The sequence below is a fragment of the Malania oleifera genome, chromosome 3 (assembly GCF_029873635.1).
Source record: "Malania oleifera isolate guangnan ecotype guangnan chromosome 3, ASM2987363v1, whole genome shotgun sequence".
NCBI lineage: Eukaryota > Viridiplantae > Streptophyta > Magnoliopsida > Santalales > Ximeniaceae > Malania > Malania oleifera.
The window spans coordinates 106,381,598-106,401,614 of record NC_080419.1 but is presented as its reverse complement, the minus strand read 5'-3'; the positions used below and the strand labels follow the sequence as shown (position 1 = coordinate 106,401,614).

The 20,017-nt window shown below is 36.3% G+C and overlaps 1 protein-coding gene across 1 annotated transcript; it reads left to right on the top strand.

Annotated features, from left to right (window-relative positions):
- Positions 1 to 8,046: 8,046 nt before the first annotated feature.
- LOC131151464 (probable polygalacturonase At3g15720) lies at positions 8,047 to 10,467 on the top strand. The gene is made up of 9 exons (XM_058102709.1): positions 8,047 to 8,220; positions 8,415 to 8,552; positions 8,917 to 9,075; positions 9,162 to 9,185; positions 9,285 to 9,492; positions 9,600 to 9,681; positions 9,787 to 9,895; positions 10,016 to 10,126; positions 10,237 to 10,467. Exons 1-9 carry the CDS (start codon positions 8,047 to 8,049, stop codon positions 10,465 to 10,467), a joined length of 1,236 nt encoding a protein of 411 aa, XP_057958692.1.
- The last annotated feature ends 9,550 nt before the right edge of the window (positions 10,468 to 20,017 follow it).

Here is a 20,017-nt window from a genome sequence, read left to right as displayed (position 1 = left end):
GAGAGAGAGAGAGAGAGAGAGAGAGAGAGAGAGAGAGTTTGGATATCTTAGCTTCTAAGATAAGAGAAAGATATTTATAGAGCCTTTGACCTAGCCAACCTCGTTGATGGGGCGGCATCTTTGTCGACAAGTCAATGAAGGAAGTTTGTCTATGTCGCGGTGGCCTCGTCGACAAGCCTGAGATTTTTGGATTTCTCAAAATCTTTCGGCTTCTCCTCGTCGACGAACCTCTGCATTTCATCACTGAACTATAGAAGGGCCTTCGTCGACGAAACTCTAGCTTTGTCGACGAAGCCTACTCAAATTACTATTTTACCCTTTTCTTATTTATTTATTCCATATCTCACGGGTCGGGTTCTTACATCTGTATTCTCCCAAAACATTTATACATACACATCTTCCCAAAAACCCTCCACCAGATCTCCTAGAAACTACTAATAAATACATCCCTAAAAAACACTTACCCTTCAGACAGGGCAGTACAAACTTCCCTTCTATCTCCAAGCCTGATATGCTTGTCTAGCTGGATCACCTGAAATGTGTTAATTTGTTGGGATGAGACAATTCTTAGTAAGATGAAATATGCTATTACCAGTGTGTGGTAACTGAGTTTGCATGAACAATATACTTTTAATCAGCTGAAACTGAGATAGCATGCAAAATAAAATATAGTATAACTCACATCTATGTAGCTTAAAATACAACTGTTTCTGAACTTTCTATTTAATCATACTTTTAGTAACTATAGGTATATCTGCTATTTATTATTTAACATAAGAATATGCAAATTAATGACGCAAGAACGCAATATGACTGTCGATTTTTTTTTTACGCTACGTAAGTTCATATAAGTCTTTCGATCTTTATATTCACCTACGCTGAATTATCCAAGATCTATCCTATAATTCCCCCTTTCGGTAACAAATCACAAGACCAACATCATCAAATTAATGGTCAGTTAATTAAAAGCATTTTTCGCAAAATAACTCAGACAAACATTAAAGAAAACTACTTCAGATTAGCATCGAAGAGCAAGCATAGTTTAAAATTGGGCTACATCTTTTTCTTAGAATACAAAAATTAGTTCATGCTGGAAATTAAATCAAACATAGACGATTTCACCATACTTTATTTTATTTGGAGAGTAGAAGAAAAATCAACACCCACAACACCATCGTCGCGCCCCACGAACACCCCGAGCACCGACATTGTTCGCCGCTTTCCTATTCCTGAAAAGATTTTATTTTTTTTTGTGCCGCCGCTTTCCTTTGCCGCTGTTCGTGTTGACCTTCTTCCCCGCAATATCCCAAAAGTCTCCACGCTGCCTCTGCCTCCAGAAAAAAAAAAGCTGCTTGAGAGAACCTCCCCTCCGGTTCTGTTGTTCCTAAAAGCCAAGAAGAAAAGCCTCCAAAACATCTCCAAGGAAGACCCCCTGCTATGGCTACCCTTTCTTTTTTCTTTCTTTTGTTGCGGCCTCCCCAAGATTTCTCTAACCCTCATTTTCTTTTGTGTGGTGCGGCCTCTCCAAAAGAATTCTCTAACCCTATTTTATTTTTTCTCCTTCTAGCGCACACACCCTCATAAGCACCCAATTTGGCCCCCATTTTCACGTCCAAAAAAGTAATTCTTCAAAACCCCTTTGTGTGGTGTGGCCTCCCCTCTCTCCAAATAAAGCAACCCTCCTTTATTTGACTTTTCCCAATCTTTCCTTTCTTTCCTTTCTTTTCTCTTTTCTTTCTTTTTCTTTGTGTCTCTCCCAGCGCATCACCCAACGCCCACTAAGAGGACCCGATTGCATGGCTGGGTCACATCATCCTTTATTTATTTATTTATTTTTCTTTTCTTTTCTTGTTTCTTCCTTGCACACAAGCCCAATTTTGACCTTCCTATAGCCCGTAACTCTCAACGCTCAAAACACAAAAATTGTAGAGAATTTCCTCGGCTTTCCACAGAATTTTGAATCATCTGAAATGGAGGTCAGATGAGAGAGTTACACATAGATTACGAAATAATGTCGAAAACGACCTCTCTTTGCGTGCATGGCTCGACTTCCAAAAATTATCCCGCAATAATAAAATATAAGTATCCACAGATTTTAATGAAAGGAGGCTAATTATCTTTAAATTATCAAATGAACTCGATGATCAAAATATTATACGTAATTGAACATTTAATCAAAATTATGATTTTTAATGCATGAATTTTAAATGCCTAATTATGAAATTTTGATGTGTAATCACACCCCCCAACTAGTGTTTTGCTAATCTCTAGCAAATAATGTGAATGCAATCCGGGGTGGTGCCATATCAATTTCAGAGAATGAACGCACATGCAACACAACCATACCTTTTCACATACAGGAATATCACCATATTACACACAAGCTCGTTCATACACAATTTATGCAACCTTGAAGCAAGTCACTTATGCAAATTTCATCATTATGTAGCCATTAAGAACAATTTACTCATGTAAACCTAACCAGCAAGCACAATTCAGAGTTAATGTAATCATATAAATTCGAATATAAATAGGCAAACTCTATAGACATGTGTAATGTGTATGACTCGTTACACCTAGGATATCCATGGACACTTACTCGTTTCGACTCGGTCTAACTGGTTTACCCTAAAAAACACTCAAAAAGGATGGTTTTACTCGTCGTATGTGAGGAGGAGTGTCATGATCAAACATCCCACATACTATAAGGAACAAACGATAAATGTACGGAGTGGACTAGTCTGAAAAGGATCCAGCCTATTTACAAGGTGTCGAGTCCTTCACCCTAACATCTACTCACCTACTCGTCATATCTAGCCAAGACCACCATAGATCAACTTATTCACAAATCAGGCATGAATACATCTGAGGCATTAAGCGAGTGAAAAGTCTTCATATGTGGAGAACATGTGTCATGTTCTTGACTTTTTTTTGTAGTTGTGTGGAGCAGGTATTAATCTTTCACCTCTTATAGGGTATTCCTATTTCTCTTTTTCTTTCTTCTGCTCATATTTCAATTTCTTTCTTTTCAGGGTCAGTTAGGACAATCATAACACTTCTTTTTTTATTTTCATACCACCCATGTGCATTAAGCTCGAACAAGAGTCCATGAAATAAGTCTATTTTTAGGAGTGGCTCAGCTTTCACATCTTGAGTAGGCTACAAGACCTAGGTTTCTATCTCCCCACTAGATGTTACTCCTAGGCTAACAAGTCAAAAATGGAAACTAGTGTACAAAGAATATACAGAAAAAATAGGAAAGTTGAGTTTTATGAACTCTGAGTTGATGTTAAAAACTCAAAAGAACAATAAATTGCTCAACAGTACCTCACAAGGTGTCAAAGTTGCCACGGACACTTTCTCAGTGCTCACAAGGAACCCTAAGTGCTATAAGTCACGTGAATGTGTATTTTTTTAGCCTCAAGAGATACCATGTAGATACAAGAGTTTATATAACCAAATTAATACAATTGAACTACCAATCAACCTTCAATGAGTTACAATTCCTAGTTTAGCCATATAAAGAGAAACTACACATAGATGATCCAAGTGTGTACTCCTAGGTTATATGCAAGTATGTGAAGAGCATAAGTAGTGTCACTCATGGCCTAATCATCCATATTCACATTTTTTTTCTCTTTTTTTTTTCAATGTTGTTCAAAGATAAGAAATATTGAAGAAAAGAAAGAAACTTCCCCGCCTTGTTGGTGAATCTGTCGAGGAATTAAATTTTCAGCTTTGTACTCGTGCTAAATAAACCTGCATAAAAAATACAAATTATTCAACAATGCATAGGTAAATAAATAAAGTAATAAAGATAAAAGAAATAAACAAAAGAAAAACTCTTTGGGTTGCCTCCCATAAGCATTTGTTTTAACGTCTCCAACCATACTTTTCAATTTTCATCAACCAGGATCTCCAAGAGGAATAAATGCACAATTCCTCTCTATTTGTTCTCCATAGTAGTGCTTCAATCTCTAACCATTAACTCTAAATAGATTTTCTGTCTTGTCCTTTGAGTCTATTGCTCCAAAAGGGAAAATTTTGTCAATTGTATAAGGACCTGTCCATCTTGACCTCAACTTACCTGGGAAGAGTTTTAATCTTGAGTTGAAGAGTAGAACCTGTTGTCCTAGAGCAAACTCACGCCTAAGAATCTGTTTGTCATGCCACTTCTTCGTCCGCTCTTTGTAGATTTTTGCATTTTCATACGCATCACCTGAGAACGCATAGCGAAGAAGCTCAAGGAATTGCTTCAACTCTGGAGATATAGGTTGCTGCATCTTTTCTTTAGAGATTACATAATCTGTCCTTGCTACAATAGGTCGTAGCCTCCCCACATGCTACTGTGTTGTAATCTATTGCAAGGATCGTTTTAGGTGATCAACTGGTACGTCTTTTTGAAAGGCTTTTTCCACAACTTGCTGAATGACATCTACTCAAAAGCAAGTGCTTGGATCTTCTGGGAATCTTATGTCTTGGTAGATGTTGAACATAATCTCTTCCTTGTCCACTTTCAATGTTAACTCACCCTTTTGAACATAAATTAAAGCCCTTTCAGTAGCTAAGAAGGGTCGGCCAAGAATTAGTGGAACTTCTTGGTCTTCCTCCATATCTAACACCACAAAATCAGTAGGAAAAATAAATTTATCCACCTTTACCAATACGTCTTCTATGATTTCACGTGGTCGGTCTGCTAGTTGCAAAGAAATAGTTGTTTGTTTCATCTCTCCAAGTCCCAATTTTCTGCAAACAGAGAGTGACATAAGATTAATGCTAGCACCAAGATCACATAAAACTTTATCAAAAATTGAATTTCCAATAGTGCAAGGCAAAGTGAAACTCCCTGGGTCTTTTAATTTTTGAGGCAATTTCTTTTGAAGAATAGCAGTACTACACTCTTCAGTAAGCTTCATTGTTTCGAACTCCTCCAACCTTCTTTTCTTTGAAATGACGTCTTTCAGGAATTTGACATAGTTTGGCATTTATTCCAAGGCATCTACAAAAGGAATGTTTATAAGTGACCAAGGCACACCCTTGGAGGTTAACGGTTGGCTTTCTCAGGGTGTCAGTATCCTATAGTGAAGTCATCACTTCTTCCAAATTCAAGGTTTCCTTACCAATAAGCAATGATGTGATAAGTCTATCATAAGAAGGTGGTAGAGATGCTAGGAGAAGAAGCGCTTTATCTTCTTCTTCAACTTTTACACCAAGACTCATTAATTGGGTCATGATCTTTGCAATCATTTATATAGTAAAAAATATTTACCCTTTCTTTCATTTTTAGCTGATAGAATTTCTTCTTCAAAAATAGCTTGTTTGTTAGAGATTTTGACATGTATCTCTATTCTAATTTTTTCCATAGATGATTCATCTAACACAGAATATTTAACTTCATTTGACAGGCATAAACGAATAGTACTAACCGTTTTAATTTCCATCTCTGCCCAATCATCATCTTTGATATTTTCTAACTTCTTCCCGATTAACGGCTTAATCAAGTCATGCTGAATCAAGATATCCTTGACTGTACTCTGCTATAGACTAAAATTGTTCCGATCGTCAAATTTCTCCACGCTGAACTTGGATAAATTGTCATCCATTATAAAACAGCAACTTAGAAGCTGATTTTGGAAAAATTGACTACACCAATGTGTCCAGAACGATCAAATAGTTAGGAATGGGTCTGACCCGATATATGTGGGGCCCACTGATGACGTGGCAAGTAGGCCCACAGGTGAAGTGAACAAATTAGATTTTTGGATGTGGGCGTCAAACAAGCACGTCTCCCTTTTCCAAATTGCAATTATATATTCTAGCAATGTGATGAACTCCCTAAAAGTAGTGATGTGCTAATAATTTTTTTTTATTTATTTAAATAAAAGACCTCACCTTTATTCTTTTTGTTTGTTGTGACTTGCTGGGGAAGATTGCTTGTTCCTCTTCACCTGCACCGTCTCTGTCTCTGCGCAGAGAAAAAATAGTTCTCACCAGACGCTGCAATCACTCGCGGCTGAGAGATTTGACACGATTAGCAGCGAACAATTTTTGCGGGGAAGCAATGAGGACCTAATATGGTGGCGCATGAAGTCACCGTTCATGCCTCTGGCACTGCTGTCCTAGCTTTTTCTCGACATCGCTGAACCCGAAGTTAAGCACAAATTTTTAATCATACTTCTCACCCTCTCCAAGCTTTGATACCAGTTGTAAGGGGGAGGGGGATGATTCCAGCAACACAAACACAACACTATCACAAAAAGAACACAAAAGAAATACGTGGTTCGGCCAAACTCAGCCTACGTTCATGGGAGAGAGGAAGTCTCACTATATGATCAGTAAGAAAAATACAATGGAAGAGGAGAACACACTCTAACTCAACTCAAGCTCAAACCTCTCTGCCTCACGCACACAGCTCACTAATTCTGCACTCTGAATAATTTTTTCTTACACACACACACACTCAACTTTACAAAGTAGTGTATATATATGCCAGAGAGAAGCATTGAGATGGAGCAGCAATAAAGACGAAATGCAAGCTCGAGGCTGCGCATAGTCCACGAGTTGTATCTTCCCGAGCAAAAAATAAATGCACCCACATGGGGTGGGTCAACAAATTTGTAATTGAAATAAAATCTAATATTTATCAGTTTTAAAATTATAATTTTCATAGATTTTTTTTTTAAAAAAAAATTGAAGATATTTCTCTCCCCTACACATATATAACATAATCTCCTTAAATGAAAACAAAAACTACAAAATATGCTGTGGTGAGCGCATACAAAAACAATAGACCAACTCTAATTTCTAAACATTTCAATTCCAGGCTTTCATAATATTGAATAAAAAGTTGAATTTAATTTATGCAAACTGACCCATTGTATCACATTTTAGACAATTAATCAAATCCTTAGATTTTAAGCAACTTTGAAAAATTTGGAATCAGATAGATTATCATCAATTGAGAGTCACCCAAATTTGGAGGATTTGGTTAGTTGTAAAACGCAACACAGTTAACTAGTTTATAATTTTATAATTTCTCACTATATATTTACTATGAATTTTAAATTTTTTTATTATTAGAGACCTACACACACACACCCACAAGATACTAATTTTATTTAATATGATAACATTTTGAAAGAAAAAACTAAATTTATTATGTTCTTTGGAAAAAAAATTATGCCTACTACAAATTAATCATTGTAATTATATCATATTCACATAGAGATGTATTCATGCTGTAATTGGCCGGTCTCTCAATTCATTTATCAATGATCAATATACAATAATAAACAGTGATCACAATATACGTACATAATTAATGCTCACAGTGTTAACAAAATAATCAATAATCCCAATTAGTAAACAAAATTCAATCAATACATGTAAATTATAATTACTCAATCACAGCATATTTAAAAGATACGCCCATTAATTGTAATTTCTAAAATGGACAAAATGCACATTTATTACTCTTTAAGGATCAATATTTAATCACAATTAGCAAGACCCAATCAATACACAAATTACTCACTCTATATATCTGTGTGTGTGTGTGTGTGTGTGTGAATTGTAATTAATTTGTAATTGGATATATAACACCTTCCAAACTCAGTGACGTTTGAATTTTTGTAAATATTCTATAGTTAAGATTTTGGAAAATTATTTGTGAAAATTGTGCTTAAATTTAGAGAGCTAAAAATTATACCGCAACTGCAATTACTGTTGTTCAAAATTAAGAAACTATATATGAAGTTCAATTCCGAGTTTGTAAATAATAATATATATAGAGAGAGAGACGTGTGCATGGAACATGCAGGGGATCACGCTACGTACCTCTCTTAAATGCAAAAGAACAGGATAATATTCTCTACCACCCTTAACCACGGCATGAATGTATTGTTATATTCTCTTTTATTTCCATTAATGAAACTGACAGTGATTATAAAACCCTACCCATACTTCTCAATCCACGCACCACTCCTCCTACCTACTTCCCTCTCTCTCTGAAACTCTGTGTGTACTTTCTTTGTCATGGAGACTCCAATGGTCGCCCTCCTCCTCCTTATTCTTTGCATGGCCTCTTCCTGTTCCTGTCGGAGAATAGAATCAGACCACTCACCAAGAAAGAAATTGTTACAAGCCCCTGCAGCTGGAAACCAAGTTTTTAACGTTATGGACTTTGGGGCTGCTGGGAATGGCCAAAGCGATGATTCCCAAGTAAACCCTTTTCCCAATATTTACTATGCAGAAATAAAAAAGGAAATTTTTTTCTTTCCTCTGTACCGAACGCCAGATTTCTCTCCTTTCTCTTTTCTTTTTTGGTTAATTTAATCTTTCTGTTTTTAACCATTTTCTCTTCTTAATTTGTTTCCTTTCATCTCTCTCTCTCTCTCTCTCTCTCTCTCTCATAGGCTTTTGTGAAGGCATGGGAGGCTGCATGCGGGTGTGTGCAGGGCATCCCGACCGTTGTCATACCAGCGGGAAATACCTTCCTCTTAAACCCAGTGGAGTTAGAGGGGCCTTGCAAGTCCAACACTCTTCTTGTGCAGGTAAAATTTAAAACCCATAAAAAAAATTAGCAGAGTACTTAATTATCACTGTGTTTTCCATTAAATGTACCTATACTATGCCTATGAAAGCCTACAATTTGGATAGTATACAATTCAAAACATTCTTGGAAGGCATTGCTTTTCCGATACAATAATAATATTATAGGAGGATAATGATCCTTGCCCTCTATACAGTTTTTCATTGCAACAATGACATATACACATTAGTTCATATGTTTGATATATGTACCTATTGTACCATGAATGTGCATAATACAATGTGGAGCGTCTCATTAATTTCCTTCTCAGCTCTTTTCTCTCGATTAATTAATTTGATCATCTTTCATGCATGACGATGGCGTAGGCTTTTGGTAGCATTGTTGCACCGAGCTCGTTAGATATCTGGGAAAATTCAGAGAAGGGTAACTGGATTGTATTCAAAGAAGTAGATGGTCTCACCATTGATGGAGCTGGTACTGGAGAAATCAATGGCCACGGAGAAGCTTGGTGGGAACAATGCGACGTATGTATACGATTCATTTATATTTATTAATTAATTTTTTTATGATTATTTGCTGATCTAACCAAAAGCAATAATTATTTTTTCAGAACCAGAACTGCAATAGACCAGTGGTATGTAGATAAGATCGATGGCACCCATCAATTAATATTTTTTCTGTTCATCTTTGGAGATATATTAATCCTGATTCGTCTGAACATTTTTGCATGTAGTCACTACGCATACAGAAATGCAATGCATTCAAAGTAAGCGGATTGAAGTTTGTGAACAGTCCAAAAGGGCACATTGGGCTGAGCGGTAGTAGCGATGGTGACTTAAGTGGGCTTGCCTTCGTTGCCCCTGATGAGAGTCCCAACACTGATGGCATTGACCTTTCCAACTGCACTGGCATTGACATCCATGACTCCATCTTCACTACAGGTAACTCAATTTAAAAATTAATTTGTTAATTAAAAATTTCATCCTTAATTACCCATTATTTTTTTTATTTGAATAATTAGTTAATATGCATGCACATATGTATTTAGGTGATGATTGCGTGGCAATTAATGGAGGGTGTTCATTCATCAACATCACTAATGTTCGTTGTGGACCTGGTCACGGCATAAGGTCAATATAATTTTCACCCAATATTACATTATATACAAATTTTATAATATTTGTCATTCAAATATATTGATGTGTATATCCGTGTGTGAATTCGTGTATATGTAGTGTGGGAAGCTTGGGGGAAGATGGATCTCATGAAACAGTAGAAGAGGTGAATGTACAAAATTGCTCTTTCATTAAAACTCAAAATGGTGTAAGGATCAAGACATGGCAGGTAACTCTATTCCCCAAAAAAGCAAAAAAATAAAAATATAAATGATAAAAAGTTAACATTTTCAAGGATATTTTATATTTATATTTATTCTTAATATTCCTTTGTTTTTCTTTTTTCTAGGGTGGATCTGGATATGCCAAAAAAATCCACTTTCATAATATCAAGTTGGACAACGTTAAAAACCCCATTATTATAGATCAATATTACTGTCCCATCGGTTCTTGCAAGGAGGTAAAGTGGAGAAAACATATTATATATTTGGATGTGCACTTTAATTATATTTGTATATAGTGAACTGAGTATTTTACTAAATTAGTATGTGGAAACATGGATAAATGCAGAGCTCATCCGCGGTTGAAGTGAGCGACGTGACTTTCTCCATGGTGACGGGAACCTCGGCGAGTGAAGAGGCAATTAACTTGAGTTGCAGTGGAACACCAGGGTGCAGCAACATTGTACTTGATCAAGTTAACATTAGTCCTTCAGAGCCTTCGAAGAAAATTTCATCCACCTGTTCCAATGTTCGTGGAAGAGGTGTTAATGTTACTCCAAGTGTCCCTTGCTTATCATAAGAGATCTAGTTTGCAGGCGTGCATGCTTATGCATGTTCCACTAATTAGTAGTCATGGTAGTAGTGGATGTGATTATTATTTAGCTAGAGTTATGGTGGTTAGCTAACGTTGTTTGAACTTTCAGTTCTGCTAGTAAAAAGAACCTAGATTTTTATACATCCACATGTATGTTTTATTTTATTTTTCTTTTAAAAAAAAAAAAAATTGTAAAGTCTGCAATGCTCTACATGCACTAGTGGCTCTCATTAGTGTCTCCCACAGTAAACTGCCCCCCAACTCGATTCCACTACCCCCTAACTCGATTCCCCTACCCCTATCCCCAAAACATCCCCTCCCTTTTTAAAATTGGATGGAATCCTCACTACTGGGATTTGAACCCTGTACCCTCTCGTTGAGGCCCAAATGTGACTTATACTACGCCAAAGCCATGCAAACTAAAATCTCACCATTCACTGGTAAGTAAAAGTCCAGAAATCCTAATCTATAGTTGACAGAATGAAGATGGTGGCCAGATGCGGAAGATCGTTGTTAATGATCTGAAATCACTCTGTTGAGCTCAACTACCAGGAATACAGAGGATCGGAGTTTCTAACCTTCACAGCAAGAGGCCGGAATTTTTGTAGAACACTATTCTTTCATCTCAAGGCCATAGTTTGGCTGCCCTCTTGTGTTGAGGAACTGAAACATAAGGGAAGAATTTGGAAAGGATCAATATCCAAATCTTGGGAAAACAGACGATACTCATGTAATTGAAAAATGAAGAAAGGGATGCCTTTACTACGATTAACTGAGAAAATTGGGGCAGTTGATGAGGAAACCGAAGATGGTACAACAAGATTATTCCTTCGTTCAAGCAGTGAAGACTTCAGGATTTTTCACAGGCCGCAATAGCATAATCAAGTTCCTGGATTCAGGCATGATGAAACAGCAAACAGAAAGAAATGAAAATGAAAAATTATTATTGAATTCTCTGCGCACAGATTACATTGACACAGCCGCAATTTATATACAATAAAACCAGAATATTCTTTGTAACAGGTGTCACCACAACAAATAAAATCTTTAGACATGTATAACTGAAAATTATTTTAAGCAATATGGTTTGGCACATTCTTATTATTGCAGATGAGGTGTACATTGAGAGCATATCCTGTGTGGCAAAGGTAGCGCTAATACGCCCCTGCGAGTCAAGCATGTCTAGAAGAATAGTGAGGCTCCATCTAAGCGTTGAAAATCTAGAAATAGACAAGAGCTTGGTAAATATATCAGCAATATTATCCTTGCTTGATAGAAAAGAAACTTGAAGAGCTTTAGCTTGAATTCGATCCTATACAAAATGATAATCAATACCCACATGTTTGGTACGAGAATGTCGCACAAGATTCATGGATATAGGTAAGTTGCTCCCACATTATCATTGTAAAGAGTAGGGGGTTTTGATAAGAAAATTCCCAATTCTAATAAGAGAGATTGAAGCCACAACAACTCACATGTGGCATGAGCAAGGGCCTTATATACTCTGCCTCTGTACTCAATCTAGCTATAGTAGATTGTTTCTTGGAGCTCCATGAGACCAAGTTTTTCCCAAGAAAAATACACAATAGCCACCAGTCGACTTTCCATCAATGGGGCACCTTGCCCAGTCTACGTCGCAGTATGCAGCCAGACATGGAGTAGAAGATGATTGCAGAAATAAACCATAATGAAGTGTGTGCTTTAAGTAACATAAAATACGCTTAACACTCTGCTAGTGAGATAAGCATGGGGCATGCATGAACTGACAAACACGGTTGATAGAGAATTTAAAGCAAGATCTGGCCTAGTGAAGAGAAAGTATTGCAAACTGTCAACTACACTTCGATATAAGGTAGGATAGTCCACAGAGGTGGAGTCAAAGGTAGACAACTTAGTGGAAGGAGACATAGGGCTGCTAACTGACTTACAGTTCAACATGTTTGTCTTCTTAAGCAAATCCAAAATATATTTCCTTTGAGAAATCATGAGTCTAGTAGAATCACAGTGACATTCAAGACCCAAGAAATAGTGTAAATCTCCCCAGATCCTTAAGGGGAAAATCATTACATAAAATAGAAATAAGATGAGCTAAAACACTCAAACTGGAACCAGTAAGCACTATATCATCCACATAGACTAGAAAATAGACAACCACATATTGATATCGATAAATGAATAGTGATATGTTTGATTTTGAAACAATAAAACCCAACTCCAGTAGCCAAGAGCTGAGTCACACATACCAAGCATATGGAGCTTGTTTAAGGCCATATAAAACTCGATTAAGTTTGTAGACATAGTGAGGAAATTGAGGGTGTATAAACCCAGGTGGTTTGATGGAAGTTGGCTTGATCACAAAGCTAAACGTTTCATTGTAGTCAAAGCCTTCAAGTTGATTGTAGCCCTTAGCAACCAGTCTCACCTTTCGTCATTCGATGGAACTATTGGATAGGTGCTTGATCTTAAAAATCTATCAACAACCAACTATATTTTGATTAGGGGTAGGAGGAACCATCAACCAAGTATTGGTGGACATAAGAGCGTCACACTTCAGCTGCATCGCATGCCTCCATTCGGGAAATTTAGAGGCTTGAGTAATAGAGGAGGGTTCCGCTAGAATAGCAATGGAAGTGGCATGGGCACAAGGCAGAGGCCATGAAACAATGCCTTCAGTCCTTATTTTGGGGCAAGTTTTGTTGGTTTGCATTGGATGAATGGAGGTGGAGGGGATCTCAGAGGAGATAGGTTGTAACACACGCGAGCATTCTTGAATAGGTGTCTAATTGGCAGATTTGATGATGGAACCAACATAAGCCCATCGTTAGAAGCTTGGTGCAATAAAGTTTGGAACATTAAGGGGGACGTGAAAATCAAAAGGCTCTCATACGACTATTTGCTCTTCATTTTTTACAGCAGTGAGATCGCATCGAAGGTCCTGTTATTAGAGAAAAGAAGATCCATGCAAAAACATTTAAGATTGTGCAAATGAAATTCGGTGACGCTCAGTCATAAAAATCCTTTCAACTGGGACATGAACTGGATAACCATCAGAGGAGTACCACTTCATCTATGAAGTAAATCGCTGGTAGAAGCAATCATAATAGTTTACGGGGGATTAAAAGGAAACTTGGAGAGTATAGACTGGTTTGATGATCCTATCAGAATAAAAGTTCAGGAAGTGCAGGAATTACCCGACCACATATTGCTTGTAGATGGTGATATCAATTTCAAAATACGAATTTTGGAAGAGGAAAATATCCACATCCTTAAAAATAAAGGTAGAGAGGAGCTCGTAGAAGAAACATATATATCTTTTTTCTGAAAGACGTCTTAGTGAGCAAAGCAAATATGGGGAAGGCTTTGGAATCCGTGGGCGTTACGCTAAATGGCAAGTCTGACATGTTCAAACTCAGTAAACACGGTGAAGAGGGGAAGGGAGGAAAAGCGCCAAAGAGAAGCGTGGAGATATGTCGAGTTTTTTACCGAAGTATTAAGAAAAAAAAAGAAAAAAAAAACACGAATAACTCAACTGTTGAGTATTAAAAAAATTAAAAAAAAATAAAAACTAACTTTTGGGAAGTCGGTTCTGAACAAATCCTGCAAAACCTATCCCCGCCGCTCCTTCCTGAGGAAAAAAAAAAAAAGTTTAACACAAGTCAAAATCGACTTTTAGAAAGTTGATTATGACATACACAACTCGTTGATAAAACCATACACGTATTCCCTAACTCCCCCCCTCCCCTAGCTACCCGCGTGCCCCATCTCCCCCCACCCCATGTCCTATTTATTGTGATGGGATTGGTGTATCCTCACGAAGGGGGTGAATTGAGTATTTAAAATTTTCTCCCTAAGTTAGGTTCAAATCAACAATCAATATTTCACAACCTAGGGTCTGTTTAAGCAAATATCAATTACCCAATAATAATTGACTGAGCAGATATGTAAAACAATATAGCAGTCTCAGTAATTCTCAACTATTCACAATAACTAAAATATGCAAATATATAAATCATACAAATCAGATTAATTCAAGTGCATAAATTTAAGTGCGGAAATTAAATAGCGTAAGGAAGAGAAAGCACAACAAGATATGATATTGGGGTTCGGTCAATTCCACTAATTGCTTTCTTATAGGTGAAGCGACACCGATTACAACACCCTCTCCTTACTGGGTAAGGGAATACCTCAGGTCACATTACAGGGCTGACTTCAACCTTTACAACCACACCTTAGAAAGGTGCACCTGGTTTTTCTAATCAGGTCTAAACCATTCGGTGCTCTCCTAATCAGGTTTGAGCAAATCCGGTGCATGTTACAGGCTAGCGCAATCCTCTTCCGACGATCACACGCCGAGAATACAACAATAAATAATAAAATTTTTTTGTACAAGTAGAAATGCTTCTATACTAAGCAGATATGTACAAATTGAAGTTCAGTAGTACACTCACAAAAGATATGAATTTAAGTTCAAGTGAGTATGTGAGATTTTTCTCAAACTAATTTTGTAATCTTTGAAAATGATATACATATATATAAAAGATTCAAACCCTGAAAAAAAATTTCTCTCAAAAATGTTTTTCAAGTAAAGTGTAGGAGAACCTAGGGTGTTTGCTTTTCAAAAGGCATTTTGCAAATATATGATCTTTGATATAAAAAAAAAAAAAAATTGAGTACAACTTCAAAGATGTTAAACCCTCAAATAATTTTCCCAAAAATGATATTCAAGAAAGTAGTTCAAAGGGAAGCAAGGGATTCAAGCTCAAAATGATTTTTACAAATAAAGAATATGAGCTTATGAATCTTGCAATGAATGTGCGAAGATTCACAACCTAGAATATGGTTTCTCCCAAAAATATTTATCAAGAAAATATATGGGAGAACCTATATGCAAACTCTCAAATATGATTTTCAAAAATAAAGTTGATGTGAGAGTATATGCCTTGGATGAAAGATGAATGCCCCAAAAAAAATAAAATGCTCTCTATCAAAGAAATGATAAAGAGAATATAATTTTCTTGCTTGAAAATGAAAGAATGAGAATAAACAATTTGACAGAATTTTCTAAGCTAATCTCATTACTAATTATGTTTATGAAGAAAGTATTTATAGAGTTTGGGAAAAATGACCGTTGGGGACACACTCGTCATTTTTGAAATATTTAATTAAAAAATTAATGATGATTAAGAACTAGAAATTAACATAACTCGAGAGGTTCGGTACATCGGTGCTAGCGTCAGTCGGTTGAACACTCACAACAATTTTGAATTTCAAACAGAGTTCAGTCGATTGTGGGCAATGCCGGTCGGCTGAGTTAAAGGCGAAAACCAAAGCTTTGTAGTTTCGATCGACCGGGCTTAAGGCCGGTCTATCGATTCTTCAGGGCCGATAAGTCGAGGCGTTTTTGAACTAAAATTTCAATCGATCGAGGCTTGGATAAAAGGCCAGATACGCAATGCCGGTTGGTTGGGCAATTTAGTTCAAAATGGGTTGGTCGACCAAGGCTTTTTAATTAAGCCAAAAAATGTAATGTCGGTCGACCAAGTCTTTGTAAAATTAATTTTGGCCCTTATTGGCCTAACTAGGCTTTTCAATGTTATTTTGATGATAACAAAATGAAGGATGTTTTAACATGTGTTTTTGAGTGTTTTTATTGCAGGACCAAGCCAAATGACACTCATGATTAATCAGGGAAATAAGCTGTAAATCAAAGACAATCAAATGAAAGCTTCTCAATATATTGAAGCAATGAACGACAAATGAAGAGTTTAACGGCTAAGCAGGACTTGCAGTAAAGACTGAACCTCAAGAGGCTGCAAGACTTAGTGATTAAGAAGATCATGCTTAGAAGAATGTTTGTAAGTACTTCAAATTCATTACTATTAAGATATGTGAAGCTCTTTAGGATAAGAATACTTAGAAACCATTTCTTCTAAAACCCTTGAAAATGATTTTGAAAGAGTGATACATACGTTTTTCAAAATGAACTAGAGTTTAAAAATCAAAATGAAAAAGAAAGGACTGGTCAGCCGATTGACCATAACACACCATGTTTGGCTAGTCGACTAACAAGCACAATGAATGGAAAAACATCTATCCAGTCGAATGACCATTTTTGAATTGGGATCCGTCAGCTGACTGACTATTTTGAACATAATTGAGTCAGCCGACTGACAATTTATCAGAATTTTTTTTTTAGAGACAGAATGGTGTCAGCCGCTTGTCTAGCCGACTGACAATTTATTAGAATTATTTTTTGAAAGACAAAATGGTGTTAGCCACCTGTCTAGCACACTAACTAGTACAAAAATGACCCAGTTGAGTGAGTTAGTCAACTTAGTCTACAAAGATTTTAAATTTCAAACTATATGGGATGTTTTTCAAAATTAATTCTATGATTTAATATCTTTTGAAAAGTTGCCTAAATACTCCATGTTAAATGAGAAAACTTTTCTTTAAGAAGTCTATAAATACCTCTCTTGTTCAATGAAAAAATATGCTCAAGCAATATACGATTTCTATGCTAAAGCTCTCATAAAGCTCATACTTGCTCACACTCTTGCTGGGGGAAACTCTACGAAATTGTTGGTTCATTAAAAAGCTTTGGTTCTGATTTGCAACTAAAATTTCTATATCAATAAGAAATAACCATTGGTGACTTCTAAACGTTGAGCTTCATATTTTTTTATTTAGTTTTGGTTTTGAAGTACGATTAGCGATTTAACTTGTACAACTTGTTATATGTTTGAGAGTGTTTTTGTATGTGGAGTTGATCTTGTATTCTTGTAGATTGTGTTGATTCCAAGATTGTTGGATCGTTGGCTAAGTAAGGGGATATCACTTAGAGAGGTGCTGCTCTAACCTATTTGAAGGAGTGACCGAGTAAAAGGATATCACTTGGAGAGACGGGCTCTAGCCTACTGAAGGAGCGTGTAAATGGTGTTGTTCCGCCCGACAAAGGAACTCGTTTTAGTGAATCCTTTGGTGGTTTGCAAAAGGCGAGGACGTAGGCTGGGTATAAGCCGAACCTCGTAAAAACCGTTGTCTCACTCTCTCCTTCCTTTTCTATTTATTTTCAGTATATATATAAACTGCGTGGATGTTTTAACTTTCTTAATCATAAACACTACGTGGATTTGATATTAAGTAAACTTAAGCTTAATTTGTTTTTGGGATTGCGAAAACCGAAAGGAAGTACGTTAGTTGATCCATTCTTTACGGAAACCGTAAGGGAGTACATTGATTAGTGAAACACTCAAAGATTCTTTAAACTGAAAGTTTATTTAACGTCTAAAATTTTGAAAAGAGTATTGGATTGCACCTCATTTTAAGAAAGCAAATTCATTAACTACAAGGCTGTAAACAAATACAAGCTAAATCTTCTATCTTAGTTTGGATATTATGATTGATTGGAAAATTGATTGGTTTGATTGATTGATTGGTAACTTGTTTGTTTAAATACTTGTAGTTGTGGATTGAAAGTATTTATTGTGTATTTGAATAAATCAACAAGAAGTAAAGAATTCATTAAAAGTAGAAAAAGAAGTTAAAGATTCTTGAAAAGAATTAAAACAAAATTTTTAAATCCAATTCACCCCCCTCTTGGGACTACACCATAGTTTTTAGCCCTCTTTTTTATCCTAAACTCATTTTAAAAGCCTTATATGATTTTAACTTTTTATGAAAGGGTTTTTCATGAAAAATGTTGGTCCTCTATAGTCAGTCTGTGGTCCTATTTGATTCCCTACGATTAGTCTATGGTCAATACTGAGCTTATCATTTATACCATGCATGTAATGCATTATTACAGACCAAAACTAAAAATGCAATATACAATAAAAACAAAACATCTTCTTCCTCCTTTGCTCTTCTTGTTCTTTATGGAATTCACGAAGAATGCTGAGCTTTAAGACCTTTCTAGCTTCCATTTTTTCCTAATCATATGTGCGTGCTAAAATATAGACTTACTCAAGCACTAAACGCACACATGAGAAACTTGTGTTTTGTCAACATCAAAACAGGGACCGGATTCAAAAAGTCAACATATTCTCCCTCATCCTCCCACTTCCCATTCATCATTTCTCCTTACTTTTCTTTTTTCTTCTTCCTTTATCCTACAACCTCCCTCGCCACCTTCAAGTGTTGCGTGAACTTGTTGCAGATTTACTCTTGTAGCTACTCTCTTTCAAGGGTCAGTAACGACATTGTTAGTGATGTTTTCACTAATTTTCAGTTTTGCTTTGATTTTGTACATTTATTTAATTTGATATTGAGGTATGTTTATGATTATGGTATATTTATTTTAATATATATATTTATGAGATAATGGTTTATGTATATGAAATAATTTTTGTTCGATATTATTGTGATTTAATCAGAACATTTATTATTGTGTTTATTTTCTTATGTTGCTGTTAAACTCTATTTTTGTAAGAAAATAATAATATATGAGGTTAATTTAATTTGTCGATTTTTTTAGGAAAGAAATATTACTTCGGTTGAAAATTAAAATTTCTTAATTTTTGTTGAAAATTCATAATGGCGTCAAGTTTGTCAGCTAACAAAGTTATGGTTTTATTATACATTGACGGTGAGATTTTACATTGGTTGACCAATATTGAGTATAACACAGGGCCAACAAAGACGATTCGAGTTAAATGGTGGATGAAGTTAGAAAGTTTGAAACAGAAAGTATATGAAGGATTAGAAATTGATTTGAATGAGTATGTTGACCCCATGGGTCATTCCTAGTTTTGATAATGACAAATACTCTTGGTATTTAATGTTTTCCAAGTTTGTGTGCAGGTTCATATTAGCAAATCAATTGATGGCACACGAAGTAAAGCTTGAAGACCCTGAAGATTATTTATTGTTGTCATTTATATTATTTGGGTTTGTAATTAGGATATCAGTCTGTAATAATCTCTACATGACATGCATGTAGGTTTGTAAGCTCAGAAATTCCATAGACTGACCATAGAGACCGAATGACCTTAAGGCACCGTCGATCGACACCAGGTTTTTGGCTTACTCAGTAAGACCTTAGAAAAGACCTTAGGTCCCAGCACTTGTACAAAAGAAAGTCCGCAATATCACTTATAATATCTGAGAAATCAATTGAAGTGAAAATAAACCTAATAGGCATAAAATGAGAGAGGTTGAGCGACCGAACCCCAGGATTTCAAAACTACTCGGGTGCACGAACCGTAGGGAAGTTAGCGGGTTCACTTGGTTTCGGGCGACCGAACCTTTTTGAACGTACCTTCCTCGGGCACTCGAATTCATGTCAGAGTGCTTTTCACCAACCCGGGCAACCGAACTGTACAGTTCAAAATGAGCCCCGGGCGACCAAACATAAGAGTTCGGGCGACCAAACCTATGACCAGGCACCCAAAGACACGAACAAAGGCTACTAACTTTGTTTCGGGCTGCCGAAGCATGACACAGGCGACCAAACTTATTTAAATAACTTTTAAAGTTGTGTCTATTCGGGCGATTGAAGCATGGTTCAACCACCCGAACTTCGGCGGGTTAAAAT